Source organism: Gossypium raimondii, chromosome 4 (assembly GCF_025698545.1).
Source record: "Gossypium raimondii isolate GPD5lz chromosome 4, ASM2569854v1, whole genome shotgun sequence".
In the NCBI taxonomy this organism is placed as follows: domain Eukaryota; kingdom Viridiplantae; phylum Streptophyta; class Magnoliopsida; order Malvales; family Malvaceae; genus Gossypium; species Gossypium raimondii.
Window position 1 is genome coordinate 3,943,210 of NC_068568.1, and position 18,870 is coordinate 3,962,079.

Genomic DNA, 18,870 nt, shown 5'->3' on the forward strand with positions numbered 1-18,870 from the left:
ATTGATTCGTGCATCCAAGTGAGAAAACTCTAACTGTATATACAAAAGTTCACCTTGGATCTGACCCAGCTCCTTTTGCAATCTCGTGGTGACTCCCTCGCCGGCCATGAGGATCGGTCAAGCTCTGATACCCTTGTTGTAGAACGTTTTGTTTTGAGAAGAAATAGAATAGAATCGAAGAGGAGAGAATAAGAGGAGAAAGAGCTAGAGAACAAAGTAGCTGAAATTCAATCTTCAAAAATATTCATGCATTCCCCTTTTCTGTTACACGTAATATAATGAAAGTAAATAACCGTTTTTAGCTAACAACTTACTAAACGCTCCCGTTTTGTCCAACCCGAAACTCACCGTATCATTAAACCAAAATTGTAATGACCCAAAATTCACGGGCATCGGAAAAGTATAATATCGGGCCTCCGTCCTAGTAAATTGAGTTCGAAAATAATTATTAGAAATACTTACTAGACTAGTTGTGTGTTTAATTAGGTTTTAGATAGGTGAATTTAGCTTAATTATGAGTAATTAGCAAAAAGGATTAAATTGCAATAGAAGTGAAAGTTTAATTATAGATTGTTGACACCATTTTTTTGGATGGAAAACGGGGTCGACTTGGGTTTTTGAAAATGAAAACGAAAACGGGAGTCGCCACCAATCCTTTTTTATAAGGTGTGATTGGATCACCTCGAAAAGTGGTTGTTTTTAATAAAAGGTTTGATTTTATTAAAACAACAAGTTTGGTCCACGAAACTCAGAAAAACGGGTTTGGGAGTCGATTACGCACGAGGAAGGATTAGCACCCTCGATACGCCCAAAATTGGTACCTAGTTGATTACTTAATGTCTTAGTGTCGAAGATTGAAAACTTTAAAGAAATTTAAAATACGATCCTTAAAAAAAAACTCGAATGGCATGGATTAAAATTCAAGAGGAAACTTGGCAATTTGGTTAAACGAGAAATCGAAACCCAACACCTTAGGGCGCGTTTCTCGAATTTCCAAACGCAAAATATTGCCTTATTTTGAAATTTTATGAAGGATATTAAGCCATTTGGTTGAACGAGAAAAATCGACACCAAAGACCTTAGGGCATGTTTTCTCGAATTTCCAAATGCTAAATATTGCCTCAATTTGAAATATTCTCCCTTTTTTGAAATATGGTATTTATATGCATGATGGAATAATAAATAAAATAACGCGACTAAAAAAATAATATGAGCACAAAATGAATAATAAATAAAAACAAATCACTCATGAATATACAATAACAAGTAAAAAAACTAAAGCATTAAATAAATGGACATATAAATAATTAAATAAATAAAAAATAAAGAAAATAGATAAAAATTATAAAATATGAAAATATATAAGTACATATAATATATATATATATATATGAAGGTATACATATTTTAATACGTAATTTATATATATATATAAGTATGTATGTACATATTCGTGAGAAAAACAGGAAGAAAAAATGTATATAGATATATATGTATAGATATGTATATAAATAAAAATATATGAGTATGTATGTATCTATTAAATAAGTTACTAGATATATATATATGCGTGTATACATATAGATTATAAAATGTATATATATATAGGAATCTAAAAGAGTTTATACATATAATGATTTAAAATATATAATATATTAAAAGAATTAAATAAATAGTATGCAAAAACAATTTATAATAAACAATAAATAGGAAACTCAAAACAAATAATAATAAAGGAAACCCTATTTTAAAATGATAATAAAATAAAATAAAATAAATGGACTAGGGACGATACTGAAACCAAATCGAATCTGGGGGTTTTAATTGCAAAAATCATAAACAGGTCACTTAGGGATTAAAATGGCGCTCGACAAAGAAAAAGGACTAATTGGGCAATATACCCCATCCTAGAGTGCAATGTTCAGTACAGAGGACTATATATGGTCAAAGGACACGATTGGAGCGAAATAAAGTTTATGCCCAAATCGAAAAGAAATAAGAAGTTGGATTGCGCTTCCACGCAAGATGGAGGGACTAAATGCATAAATTACCCATTAAGGCAAAGCATGCGCAGATTCCCCCCACCAAATGGCGTCGTTTCACTTATCCCCATTTAAAACAAAAAAAAATTTTATAACTTCATTTTATCAGTGTTTTAAAGAAAAAAAAGAAAAAAAACTGAACCTATCCTCTCCCTTTCAAGGTTCCCAGCAGCCAAACATGGCCCACGCCGACGAGCGGCGGTTCCAAAGGCCAAAGCTCCTTCACGAGCGGTGGTCGGAGCGAGAAAAGGAGGGCTTTTAACCCGTTCTCGACCTCCACCTTAAGGCCCGATCCTCCGCACCAAACAAGCGAAACAAGGAGAGACCTTTCGTCTCCTTCTCGATCCGATTCCAACATCAAGATGGTCTCCCATGACGGCTTTCGAGACCGAGAAGTGTCTATTTTCTTTCTTTTTCGTTTTGTTTTTTTTTTAGTTTCAAAGAGTAGTAAAAATGAAAATAGAAGAATATATAAAAAAAATTAAGAACAGAGAAAGAAATTTGGAGTCAACCTTTTCAATTTTTCTTTTTTGATCTGCTTTTTTTTTTATCTCCTTTCTACAAGGTTATTTTAGTGGCTTTTATAGCCACGATTACACTGTTAGTCCATGTTACTGCTTGCTATTTTTTCCATGTTTTGCTTTTGTTTCTGTCTTCTCTTTGCCGTTTCTGTGCTGCTTCTTTTGGTCTTTTTTGCAGGTGTCGGGGGTCAACGGAGAGGATTGCTATTTTGGTGCCAATGGAGGCTGGGCAGGCCTCGGGACGAGGCATGGGCGTTGCGCCTGAGGAGGAGCGGCGCAAAGGAGAGGGAACCCTAGGGTTCCCTGGTGCTGCTTCATCCTTTGGGGCCTATTGGGCCGTCGGGCTTTGGGCTTGTAACTTGGGTCTTGGGCCCTTTGTAATTTTTGGGTTTGTTTGGGTTTGATTTGGGCCCGGACAGAAAATGGGCCGTACAGCTGCCCCTCTTTGCTCGTTGTCGTGTAATGAGAACAGAGCAAAGACTAAGAAAGACCCATTTTGCCCGATCTTGCCAAATCTTGATTTCTTGGCACCTTTCTTCTTCAGGTAGCCTCCTTCCCCTCCACTGGGTCTTGTTGCTTTGATCTATTCCACTGCTCTTCAGAAGGATCTGACTTGTAACTTCGATCTTCTTTGCAGCAACTTCAGGGGGACAATGTTTGTGGTCTTAGTCTGCTCCACTGTAACTCCAGGGAGATAAGACTGGATGCGATTTGTTCTACTATTGCTTAGAAAGATAAGATCTACAATCTTCAACCTACTCCACTGCTGCTCAAGGAGATAGGATTGGTTTCTTTTGTCTGCTCCGCTACTACTTAGGGAGATAAGACTTGATGCGATCTACTCCACTCTGCTTAGGGAGAGAAGATCTACAATCTTCAACCTACTCCACTGCTGCTAAGGGAGATAGGACTAATGCTTTCGATCAGGGGGATAGGATAGTGTCTTCGATCTGCTCCGCTGTAATCTCAGGGAGATAAGATCTCTGGCTTCAATCTGTTCCACTGTAACCTCAGGGAGATAAGATCTGAAATCCTTCGGTCTGCTCCATTGTAATATCAGGGAGATAAGACCTGATGCGATCTACTCTACTATAAATTCAGAGAGATAAGATCCTTTATTTTAATCCGCTCCACTGTAACTTCAGGGAGATAGGATAGTGTCTTCGATCTGCTCCGCTGTAAACTTAGGAAGATAAGATTTCTGGCTTCAATCTGCTCCACTGTAACCTCAGGGAGATAAGATCTAAAATTCTTCGGTCTACTCCACTGTAACCTCAGGGAGATAAGACTTGTATATTCAACCTGCCCACTGTAACTTCAGGGAGATAAGGTTTGTGGCTCCGATCTGCTCCTCTGTAATCTCAGGGAGATAAGACTTGATACGATCTGCTCCACTGTAATCTCAGGGAGATAAGATCTCTAATATTCACCGGTCTGTTCTCTAGGGAACATGGCCTGTATAATGAACCTAATTATGCCTAATGATTAGGATGGCACGATCAAAAATGAATCAAATGCTCCTAACTAGACATGTGTGAATGGTGTTTGCATGAATGCAGAATTTTATATTTCTGAGAATGATCTCGCTTAGGTTGTCATTACTCGAAGTTTATTAAAGCTTTGTGACTGACGTGTTACAGCACCCTTTTTGCTTGACTGGCTTTTCTGATAAAACATTTAGCCAAGTTGTCCCCACTGTAAACCTCAAAGTTTAATCCATTTGGGCACACAATTTGTGCCATCATTATCCCACTGCAATCCAATGGTAAAAATATGCGGCTTTCATCTCAATCCTATCTTATCAGAAATCAAGGATACAGGATCTAAATCGTTCTGGTTTCTTACACCATTCTCAAGGTGTCGTATTCATGTGCAAATGAAGGCTCTCTTTTCTAAGGTAACCTCTTCCTATTGCCTGATGGTCATTGCTTGCTTGTTTGTGTCAGCTTTGTCACCAACATGGCGTTTTGTCAATCAACGTATTTGACAACAAAAATCCAAAGAGAAAGTCTAAATTTAGACTATTCCTTCCCAAATTTCCAACCTTTAAATTTGGTGCGTTCTAAACAATAGTCCTGCTTCAGGCTCCTTTATTATTTAGAAACTTTTCAGAGTAATATGCAAAACTTCCTTTGTGAAAGTTTTATTAGTCCATACAACATATTTGCAAAAAGGTCATAATAATGGATAAGAATAAAGCTGGTTCTGATCATAAATCAAAAAGAAATAAAACATCGAAGATAGTGAAAGAAAGATAACAAAGAAGTGGATTGAGAATGTGTATCTTAGCAAAAAGAAAAACGTATTTTCAAGAATATACATATAAATAGAATAAGAACTAGGTGCCCTAGTTATCGCAGCTTGAATTTCTCTGTACAAACTTTCTGAAGACCATTCGGAGTTTGACATGTGTTTAGGAGATCTGCAACTCTGTCAATGCTCCAAGACGTCGCATATCATTTCTTGTTGGTTCGAGTAAAGCAAGATCTTCACACGCCCCTGATCAGAATTTGATCTGCTCAAATCACCTTATGCCCCAACTCGATCAATACTTGAGCCACCCTTTCCGGGTTTTCGACTTAAGCCCCCTTTGGCCTCAAGATGCCCTTTGCGGGTTTTCACCCTGGCCTCTCCAAGGTTTTTTTTTTTGGGGGAAGCAAAGCGCCCTTTGCGGGTTTTCACTTTGGTTCTCTTTCCTTTCAAGTGAAATATTTCTTGAGGGAGTCTGCGTTTACAGGGTTTGGCAAACTTTTGCCATCCATCTCACATAAGATTAAAGCCCCACCGGAAAATGCCTTCTTTACAACATAGGGACCTTCCCAATTTGGCATCCATTTTCCTCTCGAATCCTTTTGCATGTGGAGAATCTTTTTTAGCACCAAGTCTCCTTCACGAAACTCTCTGAGGCGGACCTTTTTATTATAGGCTCGCATCATTCGTTTTTGGTACATTTGCCCATGACGAATAGCTCTAAGCCTCTTTTCTTCTATTAGGTTCAACTGATCGTACCGAGATTGGACCCAATCGGCTTCGTCCAACTGTAGTTCAGATAGTACCCGTAGAGAGGGGATTTCAACTTCAATGGGTAATACCGCCTCCATTCCATATACCAGAGAAAAATGTGTTGCTCCAGTAGAAGTTCTAACAGATGTTCGATAGGCAATGAGAGCAAATGATAACTTCTCATACCAATCCTTGTAAGTTTCAGTCATTTTCCCCACGATCCTTTTGATGTTCTTATTAGCTGCCTCCACTGCACCATTCATTTTTGGACGATATGGCGATGAGTTATGATGTTTGATTTTAAATTGGCTACAAACCTCAGCTATTGTGCTATTATTCAAATTTAACGCATTGTCGGATATAATTTTCTCAGGCATTCCATATCGACAAATAATCTCTTTCTTCAAGAATTTGCTAACTGCTGACTTCATGACATTTGCGTATGAAGCAACCTCTACCCATTTGGTAAAGTCATCAATGACCACAAAGATGAAGCGATGCCCATTAGAAGCCTTTGGTGATATTGACCCAATAACATCCATACCCCACATGGAAAACGGCCAAGGAGAGGTCATGACGTGAAGAGGTGAAGGAGGCGCATGTATTTTGTGTCCGTAAATTTGGCATTTGTGGCATTTCTTGGCGTAATCTGTGCAATCTCCTTCCAAGGTGGGCCAATAGTACCCAAATCTCATGATTTGTCTGGCCATCATAAAACCATTGGCGTGCGTCCCACAAATACCCTCATGTACTTCCTCCCATATTTTCTTGGCTTCCACGGCATCCACACATCTTAACAATACTTGATCCTTCCTTCTTTTGTATAACACTTCCCCATCTAGGACATATTCGATGGCTATTCTTCTCAGAGTTCTTTTGTCATTCTTTGTCGCTTGATTGGGGTACTCCCGATCCTTCACGTACTGTAGGATATTCTGATACCAAGGACAATCATCTTTTCCCTCCTCTTCAATATTGCAGCAATGAGCTGGGGTCTCATAGATACTCATCTGAATAGGCCTCATTGCCTCGAGTCTATTCACCTGAATCATCCAAGCTAGAGTAGCTAATGCGTCAGCCATCTGGTTTTCCTCTCGTGGGAGATAACAGAAGGTGATATCATCAAACTCACCAGCCAATTCGAGAACTAGTTTTCTATAATCAATTAGCTTAGGGTCCCTAGTTTCCCATTCCCCTTTTAGTTGGTATATCACCAATGCAGAATCCCCATATACTCTTAGCACTTTGATGTTTCGTTCAATGGCTGCACGAATGCCCATAATACATGCTTCATATTCTGCCATATTATTAGTACAATCGAAGTCCAACTTGCTAGCAACAGGATAATGATCTCCATTTGGGGATACCAAGATTGCCCCAATTCCATTACCCGTAGCATTTGAAGCTCCATCAAAATTTAACCTCCATACGCTACCCATTTGAGGATTCTCTTCAGTGTTTGCCACATACTTCAAGTCCTCATTTGGAAAGTCGAAGTTCAAAGACTCGTAGTCTTCCAAGGCTCTACTAGCTAAGAAGTCAGCTATCGCACTTCCCTTTATGGCCTTCTGACTTACATATACTATGTCAAATTCCGAGAGCAGGATCTGCCATCTAGCCATTCTCCGTTTAAGCAAGAGATTCCATCATATACTTTAAAGGATCCAACTTTGAAATCACCAAGTCGTATGATACAACATATCTTGCCTTAGTCTTGGGTTGCCCAGATTAAAGCGCAACACAACTTCTCAATTGATGAGTATCTCATTTCGCAATCAGTAAATTTCTTGCTGAGATAGTATATTACCTTTTCTTTCTTTCCCGTCTCATCATGTTGGCCTAATACGCATCCCATGGAATTCTCCAACACTGTTAGATATAATATCAATGGCCTATCTGGACTTGGTGGCGATAAGACTGGAATATTAACCAAGTACTGCTTTATCTTATCGAAAGCTCTCTGGCATTCTTCATCCCATTCACCCGGATTATGCTTCTTTAAGAGACGGAATACCGGATCACATTTCTCCGTCAGTTGTGAGATGAATCGAGCAATGTAATTCAATCTCCCTAGGAAACCTCGAACTTCCTTCTGCGTGCGTGGGGGAGGTAAATCTCGTATTGCTTTTACTTTGTCTGGGTCAACCTCAATCCCTTTTTTGCTAACTATGAAGCCTAATAACTTCCCTGATCTGGCTCCAAATGTGCATTTTACCGGGTTAAGCTTGAGCTGAAATTTCCTCAATCTCAAAAATAACTTTTTCAAGACTTGAACATGCTCTTCTTCCGTTTTAGACTTCGCAATCATATCATCCACATAGACTTCGATCTCCTTGTGCATCATGTCGTGAAATAAAGTCACCATAGCTCTTTGATATGTTGCTCCCACATTTTTCAATCCGAAGGGCATTACCTTGTAACAAAATGTTCCCCATAAGGTAATGAATGTGGTTTTCCTCATGTCTTCAGGATGCATCTTTATTTGATTGTACCTAGAGAAGCCATCCATGAAAGAAAACAATGAATAGCCCGCCGTGTTATCTACCAAGGTATCAATGTGAGGCAGTGGAAAATTATCTTTTGGACTCGCATTGTTCAAATCCCTATAATCCACACACATTCGTACCTTTCCATCTTTTTTGGGAACAGGGACGATGTTTGCTACCCAATCCAAATACTTGACCTCTTGTAAGAATCCAGCGTCGAATTGCCTTTTGAGTTCTTCTTTTATTTTCAACACAATATCAGGTCTCATTCTCCTGAGCTTCTGCTGAACAGGTTTACAATCTTCTTTTATGGGCAGACGATGCACAACAATGTTAATGCTTAGCCCGGGCATATCTTGGTACGACCACGCGAAAACATCTTTGAACTTTCGGAGTAAATTAATGAGGTCTTGTTTTGTCTTTGTAGTGATTTCAGTGCCAATTTTCACCTCTTTTCCATCCTCTAGGCTCACGATTTCTAATAATTCCCCATGAGGTAGGATCTGTTTATCCTCTTCTTCCACCATTCTTAGCAAGTCCGGAGATACACCATAATCTTCGTCATTTTCAAAGTCGTGAGATCCCTCCAAACACATCTCTTGCTCAAAAATAGGCTCCGTGTTTGAAGCAGCATCACTCATGTCGTTGATATCTGAAGACCTATGAAGGCATACCAAAGAGTATACCAAGAATATATAAATTTATGAATGAATATTTGTGCAAAAGAGTTACAAATGAAAGAATTATTTATAAGACAATTAATCAAATGGAAAATATATATTTATATGTAAAGGAAAAAAGTGACTGATCGAGATGAATGTAGATATGTATTTCATTAAAATGATGATATTTAGGCCCAAAGCCTATTTCACAAAAGATTTCATATCGTTCCTAGGCCAAAACAACAGGAATGTTTTGAGCATTACTCTGAATAAGCCCTAAAGACTACAGAGATTTCTTCAGCAGTCCAATTGTTTAGCTCGCTCCCCGGCTCATAAGGGCGGATCTCCAACAAGGCCCTTTTTTCCGCTACTTCCACAGTGTTGATATGAACATTTTCCAACATTCCTTCAATGCCTTTGCTACCGGACACTCCGCACTCAGAATGAATAAATCCTCCCGACACAAAGGATGTAGATATGTAGGGAAATGTTAAAGGCTCCCACTTAGCTTCATATCCGCTCAAACGTGCCCTTCTTTTCTCTTGTCTCTTCTCTATTTCTTTCTTTTTCTGCTTCATGTCTGGCTTGTATCCTAAGCCAAAACTATCGAACTTTTCCTTCAACATTGGAGCTTCAATCCTTCCCTGAAGATATTTTCCCAGTCCTTTCCCTGGTGCGGCTCCTCTTCCTACCATCAATCGCAACCCTATTTCGGTGGTCCTGGATATTTTCGGTATTGGAATTCTGCTTCCCTCCGCAATAAACATCGCGTTCACAAATTCTAACGACCGAAAAGAACATTCCAGTGCATCATCGTTGATGTCCACATAAGGTGCATCACTGGTCATCATTGCGATAATATCTTCCTCTGCATCTATTGTTACCAACCGACCCTCCGATACCAACTTCACCTTCTGATGTAATGATGAAGGTACTGCCCCCGATGAGTGTATCCACGGTCTTCCCAATAAACAGTTGTAGGAAGGCCAAATATCCATTACCAAGAAGTCCACCTCATAAGTGATTGGGCCAATCCTTAACGGTACCTCAATTCTCCCCATAACCTTCTTTTCCGTTCCATCAAATGCCCTTACTATACTCTGGCATGCTTTCATGTGCGAACTGTCCACCGGTAATCGACCAAGAGTGGATAGAGGCAATACATTCAGTGCAGATCCATTATCAACCAGGGCTCCCGGGAGTGTGTATCCTTTGCATCGGACAAGATGCGTGCGGGGCTTTAGTAGAACCCCTTCATCCGGATGGTATTTCGTCATCATTGAAGAAGACAAAATTGTCAGCGCCTATGTTGTTGATCAACCGATCTAGCTTGTTTACCGATATATCGTCGGCCACATATGTTTCGTTTAGTACCTTGAGCGCATTCGATGTATTTCGAGCTTAGAAGTAAAGCTAATACGTAAATACGGTCGGTTGTTTGTGCAGTTGCTCCACAACACTGTATTCACTATGCTTCAGAAACTTCAAAAACTCTTTTGCCTCATCTTCTTTTATTGGTTCATTAACCAATGGCTCAACTCCTGCTGCTTTTCCTTTCCTCTGTTCTTTCTTCCAATTCTCTTCCCTGGACGACTCGCTTGAGTGTCATATCGTTTCCTATTAGTGTGTAAGAACCTATTTCCGGCTTTCTTCCGCTTCTTTTCCCAAGATGGTCACATTGCACCCATAATTCCACGGCACCATTTTGCTATCCTTATATAAGAAATTTGATGGTTTTGAATTACAACTTTCGGTGTTACCGAGCCCTAGTTTCATTACCCTTAGGGCGTGAGATAACCACCACAGGATGATTTATTTTCGAGTTCTGTTCTCGACTCTGTCAGCGCATATGCTCCTCCTTTCTTCCGCCTCTTCATAAAACGTCATCTCTTTGTTATCCATCATGCTTTGAACCAAAGCCCCGAATCCTTCACATTCTTAGATTTCGTACCTGCTTTTATGGTGGAATTCACAATAATTTCCCACTGTACCCTTCCTCAAAATTTGAAATAACTAACCTCTCTTTGCCATCTCTTTCCGCACCCGTTTCAACGGAGTTTTACTTCAACAATGTCGACTTGACTTCTCCTCTCGTACCTTCGCTCACCATATTCACCCCCTTATCAGTGTGATTAGGTAACGAATTTTCTGCGTTAGGTGAGTCGTCAAGTTTAACAACACCTAATTTGATAAGTCCTTCCACTACCTTCTTGAAAGCTGTACAATTTTCTATTGAGTGCCCTGAAATTCCCGCGTGATAATCACATTGTGCATTCGTGTCATACCATTTTGGATACGGGGGTTGTAGAGGACTCAAGTAACGAGGGGCAACAACATGTGCATTGAATAAAGTCTGATACAATTCCTTGTATGACATTGGGATTGGCGTGAATTGGGGCTTTTCAGTAGTTTGCCTAGCTCTCGACTCTTGTCTTGACGATCCCGGTTGATTAGCAACCGCTTTCTTTGGTTGATTCATAGTAATTGACCTACCGTAGGCATTCACATTATTCACTTCATTTTCTCTTTTCCTCGGGGCTGCCCTTCTATTATTTTCCCCTCCATCTATTCTTCCACTTTTAATGGCATGCTCAATCATTTCACCATTCATGATTATATCCGAGAAATTCTTTGAAGCGCTTCCTAACATGTGAGTAATGAATGGGGCCTTCAATGTATTAATAAAAAGCGTCGTCATCTCTTTTTCTAAAAGTGGTGGTTGTACCTGAACCGCCACCTCTCTCCACCTCTGCGCGTACTGTCTGAAGCTTTCGTTCGATTTTTTTTTAAATTCTACAGAGTTATCCTGTCAGGCATCATTTACGAGACATGATCGTATTGTCTCATGAAAGCCTGTGCCAAATCTTTCCAAGTAGTAATTTTTGTTCTGCTCAGCTGATTATACCACTTTGACACCGCTCCTGTAAGGCTTTCCTGAAAGCAATGTATTAATAATTGATCATTATTAATATACCCCGTCATTCTTCTGCAAAACATAGTAATATGGGCTTCTGGGCAACTGGTCCTGTTATATTTCTCAAATTCCGACATTTTAAATTTGTAAGGTAGCACCAAGTCCAGAACCAAGCTCAGGTCTTTTGCGTCTATCCCATGATAGCTTTCAATGCTTTCTATTGCCCTAAACTTCTCTTCTATCCATTTCCATTTCTCATCAAGTTGTTTTGGAAGTTCCTCTTTCGCCTTGTCCTTTTCAGCCATCTCGTCAAGATCTAGGATAGCAATATTATTCGGGATATCTCCAGGATTAGAGCCCGCCCCGGGTTGAAAATTCATTGGTATGGAAGCATCGCCTTGGAACTACTGAGGCCTAACCGACACAGAGGGTCTTCGTGGATGCAGCTCAGTTTGAACCTGCGCGTGCGGAGGCATGAAACCTGGAGGATAAAGTGGTTCGCTATTGTTTTCTTCCTCATTAACAATCACAGGTCCTTTCCCCTTATCTACTCCCTTCAATAATTGTGTCATCTAAGTTATCAGATCGTTTTGAGACTCCCGCATCTTTTGTTCTATGTCATGCTGAATCTTTTCTATCTGCTCCTTCATTTGAGCCTGCAACTGGTCTTGCATTTCCTTTTGAAGTCGTTCTAGCTTTTCCAGCCTTTGGTCCATAATTTTTGACTTAGCTCGAGTGCCGTAACCTTGTTGGTTTTCCAGGTTAACTGAAATAATTTTATTCGATTAGGGTTCTTTAATGGTCATTAATGCATATGATGTGATGCAATGCATGAAAAGAATGCAAAAAGAGGCAGTGATTCTAATTCAACTTCATTAGAAAAACTCAACTAGAAAACAAATTTCTTTTACATAAAGTGGATTACATATACGACTTTGCCTTTATGCTCAAAGCCTTAACTCTCCTAAGGAGCCAAGCTAACTCTCGACCCCGACTTGATTCCAATTCATATTTCAAACTCAATACATCGGCCTGAACTGCTAAAGTTTGCAAATGATCAGCTACTTCCCGAATTTGAGATATAGCTTCACCCATCACGTAATCCCTATCTCTAATTTGATTTTGAGAATGGAAGAGTTGCTCTTGGCATTGTTCGTTACGCCTTTCAAGAAGTTCCTCTCGCGATTCAGAGTTTTACAGTGCATCTTCAAGTTCTCCTATTTTTTTCTTCAATTCTTCAATGTTATTCAAACTTGCTTTTAGCTCGATCACAGAGTTGCGACTACGGCACAAGTGAAGCGACCTTTCTAACTCCGCTACCCGATCTTTCAATCTTGCTTATTCATTTTGGTATTCTAATAAACTTTTTTTCCAATACGCTTTCTCGAGCTCGGGCACATTGAGATTTCTTTTCCCACTAATCAGCTTTGGTCCTTTCTTCCTCGATCTCCTGTTTCCATTGTTTCGATGTTTTCCCCAAACCCGTAGTTCGCATTGACAATCGTAGCCTCTTATAATCTGTTTTTAAACTATCTAAATCCTCTTCAGCCTTAACTTTTCAGCTTCCAACTTGTGGATATCAACATCTAGTCCCAAACGCATCTTTTCCTCTTCCAGCTGTTCTATCCTCTTTCCAAACTCTGAACTTCTTTTTTCGAAGTTTTGCTTGATGATCTCTAGTTCTGAAGGGACTATTCGTAAATGATCTTCTATAGGACGACCACATTCTTCTCTTGGCTTTGGGATGTTATCGTCGATCCTCTTACTCCGCCACCCGTGATATTCGGGAGTTGTCGTTGCTCCTACGGTAATTCTTTTCATCTGGTGAATTCGTTTCCAAGCGTTAGACATCTCTCGAATCTTTCCCTTGTAGTTATTACCTTTATAAGAAAACTCACACTCGGCTAGCCCTTGCGTTGCCGGTATGAACTGCCTTGACTTATATTGTCTTAACACGAGCAAAGGGGCATATCTGACAGCTCCCCAAATTCCAAGCAAAGGGACCCAGTCAAAGTCCCCACATCGGTACAAAATCTCGTCGGGCACCATCCAAGAAGCTTTCCATTCAACATCTTCGTCTCGTAGATTATGAAGGATCGTCATCCACTTTTCCTCCGTGATGTCATTACGTCTTGGTGTTGCTGCTAATTCCTTCAAAGACGAGTAATTTTCTGAGAAAACTTGATAAGAAATCTTATCCACCTTCCAGAAGTGGCTGTGAAACCAAACCAACAGGAGTTGTGCACAACCAACGAATCTTCCCTCCCCCGTTCTTCGACATGCACTTAAAGACCTAAACGTTTCGGCTAAAATTGCTGGAACGGGTGTGACCCTCCTATCAAGTTGATCAAACAAATCTGTAACAGCTTCGTCTATATGCCCCAACGCTTTAGGAAAAATAACCAGCCCATACATACTCAAAGCAAAAACATCAACCTTTTTCTTCGTATCCGGGTGTGCCAAAATATGATCTCGCAAACTTCTCCAAGGGATACATCTATTTTCTCCCTTTTGTTTGATTCGTGCGGTGACCCATTGCTCACTCATTCCGGTAATTCTCGTTAACTTCTTCGTAAAAGTCGAAACATTAGCAGTTCTAGAATAAACTTTATCCACTTGGATTCTTGGACAACGAAGTAAAGTTGTATACTCCTCCACAGTAGGCACCATGTCTACCTCCCCAAATGTGAAGCAGCTATAAGCGGAATTCCAAAATTGGGCCAAAGCTCGAAATAAATGTTCATCTACATTAATGTCAAGCAAGTAGGGTAAATCACCATAATTATAGTAAAACAATTGTTTGACTTCATCCTCCCATTGAGCCCAAATTTCTTTCAACTCCTGAAGATTGTTCTGAGTCACATTGATGCTGGTGTAATCCCATAACTCTGATGCAAACCCCATTGTCAGACTATAACCTTTCTCGAGTTGCGACTTTTCTGACCATATTCGGATAACCGCATTATCTTCCACCTTGCTAAGAAATTCACTTTCCATGATTGGCTTTTCTATCTAGTAATCGAATGTGAATCAACGCCTTTTACAATGAAATGCCATGCAGACAAAATGCCATGCAATCAAAACAAAATAAGTTAGTATCAAATTTAAAATCCGATACAAGCAAGAAATAATAAAGCACCTATTTGAAGTAGTTCTATCTAGGCTGGGTTCCTAGGGTTCACTATATGTGGTTTGGTTCTAAAGATAAGGTACCCGAACCAGCAGATTCCTCGATCTTCACCCATTATAGGCTCATATAGACCGAGTTCGGTTCAGGGGAACACATTTCCCTATGGTTGCACGGAGATGAAAATCTCACGAAGACATAGGTGCGGATGTATCCCGAAAGCGATCCACTATCCTGCACGGAGGTGAAAACCTCACGAAGGAAATAGCTTCTCACTCCCACTTAAAAGGTGTGACCAACGGTCATGCAATGCAATGTGCAGAAAGATACTAAAGTTTAGAATACAAAACGTGATGAAAACTATAACTCAAAACCAATGCAATGAGAGGATCGTATATTTAAATCACATTTTCAAATTTCGACAAAAATACAAGAAATGATCAACACATGGCTTGACTCTCTTATTTTTTGAAATCCCCAGCGGAGTTGCCAAGCTGTTGACACCATTTTTTTGGATGGAAAACGGGGTCGACTTGGGTTTTTGAAAATGAAAACGAAAACGGGAGTCGCCACCAATCCTTTTTTATAAGGTGTGATTGGATCACCTCGAAAAGTGGTTGTTTTTATTAAAAGGTTTGATTTTATTAAAACAACAAGTTTGGTCCACGAAACTCAGAAAAACGAGTTCGGGAGTCGATTACGCACGAGGAAGGATTAGCACCCTCGATACGCCCAAAATTGGTACCTAGTTGATTACTTAATGTCTTAGTGTCGAAGATTGAAAACTTTAAAGAAATTTAAAATACGATCCTTAAAAAAAACTCGAATGGCATGGATTAAAATTCAAGAGGAAACTTGGCAATTTGGTTAAACGAGAAATCGAAACCCAACACCTTAGGGCACGTTCCTCGAATTTCCAAACGCAAAATATTGCCTTATTTTGAAATTTTTATGAAGGATATTAAGCCATTTGGTTGAACGAGAAAAATCGACACCCAGCACCTTAGGGCATGTTTTCTCGAATTTCCAAATGCTAAATATTGCCTCAATTTGAAATATTCTCCCCTTTTTTTTGAAATATGGTATTTCTATGCATGATGGAATAATAAATAAAATAACGCGACTAAAAAAAATAATATGAGCACAAAAATGAATAATAAATAAAAAACAAATCACTCATGAATATACAATAACAAGTAAAAAAAAAACTAAAGCATTAAATAAATGGACATATAAATAATTAAATAAATAAAAAATAAAGAAAATAGATAAAAAATTATAAAATATGAAAATATATAAGTACATATAATATATATATATGAAGGTATACATATTTTAATACGTATATATATATATATATATATATATATATAAGTATGTATGTACATATTCGTGAGAAAAACAGAAGAAAAAATGTATATAGATATATATGTATAGATATGTATATAAATAAAAATATATGAGTATGTATGTATCTATTAAATAAGTTACTAGATATATATATATATATATGTATACATATAGATTATAAAATGTATATATATATATAGGAATCTAAAAGAGTTTATACATATAATGATTTAAAATATATAATATATTAAAAGAATTAAATAAATAGTATGCAAAAACAATTTATAATAAACAATAAATAGGAAACTCAAAACAAATAATAATAAAGGAAACCCTATTTTAAAATGATAATAAAATAAAATAAAATAAATGGACTAGAGACGATACTGAAACCAAATCGAATCTGGGAGTTTTAATTGCAAAAACCATAAACAGGTCACTTAGGGATTAAAATGGCGCTCGCACAAAGAAAGAAGGACTAATTGGGCAATATACCCCAGTCCTAGAGTGCAATGTTCCAGCGCAGAGGACTATATATGGTCAAAGGACCTGATTGGAGCATAAATAAAGTTTGCGGCCCAAATAGAAAAGAAATAAGAAGTTGGATTGCGCTTCCACGCAAGATGGAGGGACTAAATGCATAAATTACCCATTAAGGCAAAGCATGAGCAGATTCCCCCCACCAAATGGCATCGTTTCAGTTATCCCCATTTAAAACAAAAAAAAAAATTATAACTTCATTTTATCAGTGTTTTAAAGAAAAAAAAAGAAAAAAAAACTGAACCTATCCTCTCCCTTTCAAGGTTCCCAGCAGCCAAACATGGCCCACGCCGACGAGCGGCGGTTCCAAAGGCCAAAGCTCCTTCACGAGCGGTGGTCGGAGCGAGAAAAGGAGGGCTTTTTAACCCCGTTCTCGACCTCCACCTTAAGGCCCGGTCCTCCAGACCAAACAAGCCGAAACAAGGAGAGACCTTTCGTCTCCTTCTCGATCCGATTCCAACACCGAAGATGGTCTCCGGCGACGGGCTTTCGAGACCGGTAAGTGTCCCTTTTCTTTCTTTTTCATTTTGTTTTTTTTTAGTTTCAAAGAGTAGTAAAAAAACAGAAAATAGAAGAATATATAAAAAAAATTAAGAACAGAGAAAGAAATTTGGAGTCAACCTTTTCAATTTTTCTTTTTTGATCTGCTTTTTTTTTATCTCCTTTCTACAAGGTTATTTTAGTGGCTTTTATAGCCACGATTACACTGTTAGTCCATGTTACTGCTTGTTATTTTTTTTCTATGTTTTGCTTTTGTTTCTGTCTTCTCTTTGCCGTTTCTGTGCTGCTTCTTTTGGTCTTTTTTGCAGGTGTCGGGGGTCAACGGAGAGGATTGCTATTTTGGTGCCAATGGAGGCTGGGCAGGCCTCGGGACGAGGCATGGGCGTTGCGCTCGAGGAGGAGCGGCGCAAAGGAGAGGGAACCCTAGGGTTCCCTGGTGCTGCTTCATCCTTTGGGGCCTATTGGGCCGTCGGGCTTTGGGCTTGTAACTTGGGTCTTGGGCCCTTTGTAATTTTTGGGTTTGTTTGGGTTTGATTTGGGCCCGGACAGAAAATGGGCCGTACATAGATTAAAATAAAATAATAGGGACTAAATAGGCAATTATGCCAATTGCCAAATTTGAGGCGGCATAAGTATAAAAATCTGAGATTTTTATGTGTTAAAAAAATATTATTAAATTATTATTATTAAATTGTTAAATCATTATAATTATTATTATATTATAAAATAAATAAGATGGTGACAAATGTATGGTAATAATTTATACATGTGTCATAATTGTATAAATACATTTGTATTAAAATTTTGTAATTACTTATTATATAAGAAAATATTATATTATATTATATTATTAAAGTATTATATTTATTAAATAATAAACAAAACATAATTTAAAAGAATAAAAGAAACAAAAGAAGAAAATAAACAGAATAGGAAAGGACGAAACAGAGAAGAAACAGGGAGAAAGAAGAAAAGAAAGAAAAGGAAAAATTGAAGGTTTAAGGTTTAAAGCTTTGATTGGTAAGTCAAATTAGCCATTTTCTCTTAATTCTAATGTTTTAAAAGCTTTAAAACAAAGTTTTGATGGAATTAAGTTGATATTTTGTAAGTTCATAGGTTTTCAAGTATAGTTTATGTTGAACAAAAGAGATGAATTAGGATTAAATTGAATGAATTTTAGGTTAGAATTGAAAAAGGGATTAAATAGTAAAAGAAACTATAAGTTTTATGTTTTAGGGACTAAATTGAGGAAATTCGAAATTAGCAAAATATGCTGAAATTTTGATAGTTAAATTTTAGTTTGGATGAAATTTGAATAGAAATAGAGTGTGAGTTGAATTAGGAAAGTAAGTGAATTTAGTTAGGATTAAATTGAGAATTAGGAAGAAATTGAATAGAAATTCAATTATTTATTATAATTATTGCTGTAATTAATATTACAAATTATTATTATTTTCGTAGCTAACAAAGAACTCGAGGCATTGGCGTCAAAAGGAAAGGAGAAAGTTATCGAGGACTAAAACGGGAGATTTACGGTTTGTATTACTATAATTCAAGTTATTTATTATTAAATGCTAAATTTTAATTTATGTGTCTAGTAAATGAAATGTGAGGTAACTATTAATATTAGTATTAGTATTAGTATTATTATTAGTATTATTATTATGAGTGGGAATTAAATTGAATAGTTGATATGAATTAATATTTGAATTGTTTATTGATTG

General features: G+C 38.0%; 1 protein-coding gene across 1 annotated transcript; it reads right to left on the minus strand.

The window, feature by feature from the left end:
- Nucleotides 1–13,161: 13,161 nt before the first annotated feature.
- Nucleotides 13,162–14,625, minus strand: LOC128040395 (uncharacterized). The gene has a single exon (XM_052629124.1). The coding sequence runs from the start codon at nt 14,623–14,625 to the stop codon at nt 13,162–13,164; it is 1,464 nt and encodes a 487-aa protein (XP_052485084.1).
- Between the last annotated feature and the right edge of the window lie 4,245 nt (nt 14,626–18,870).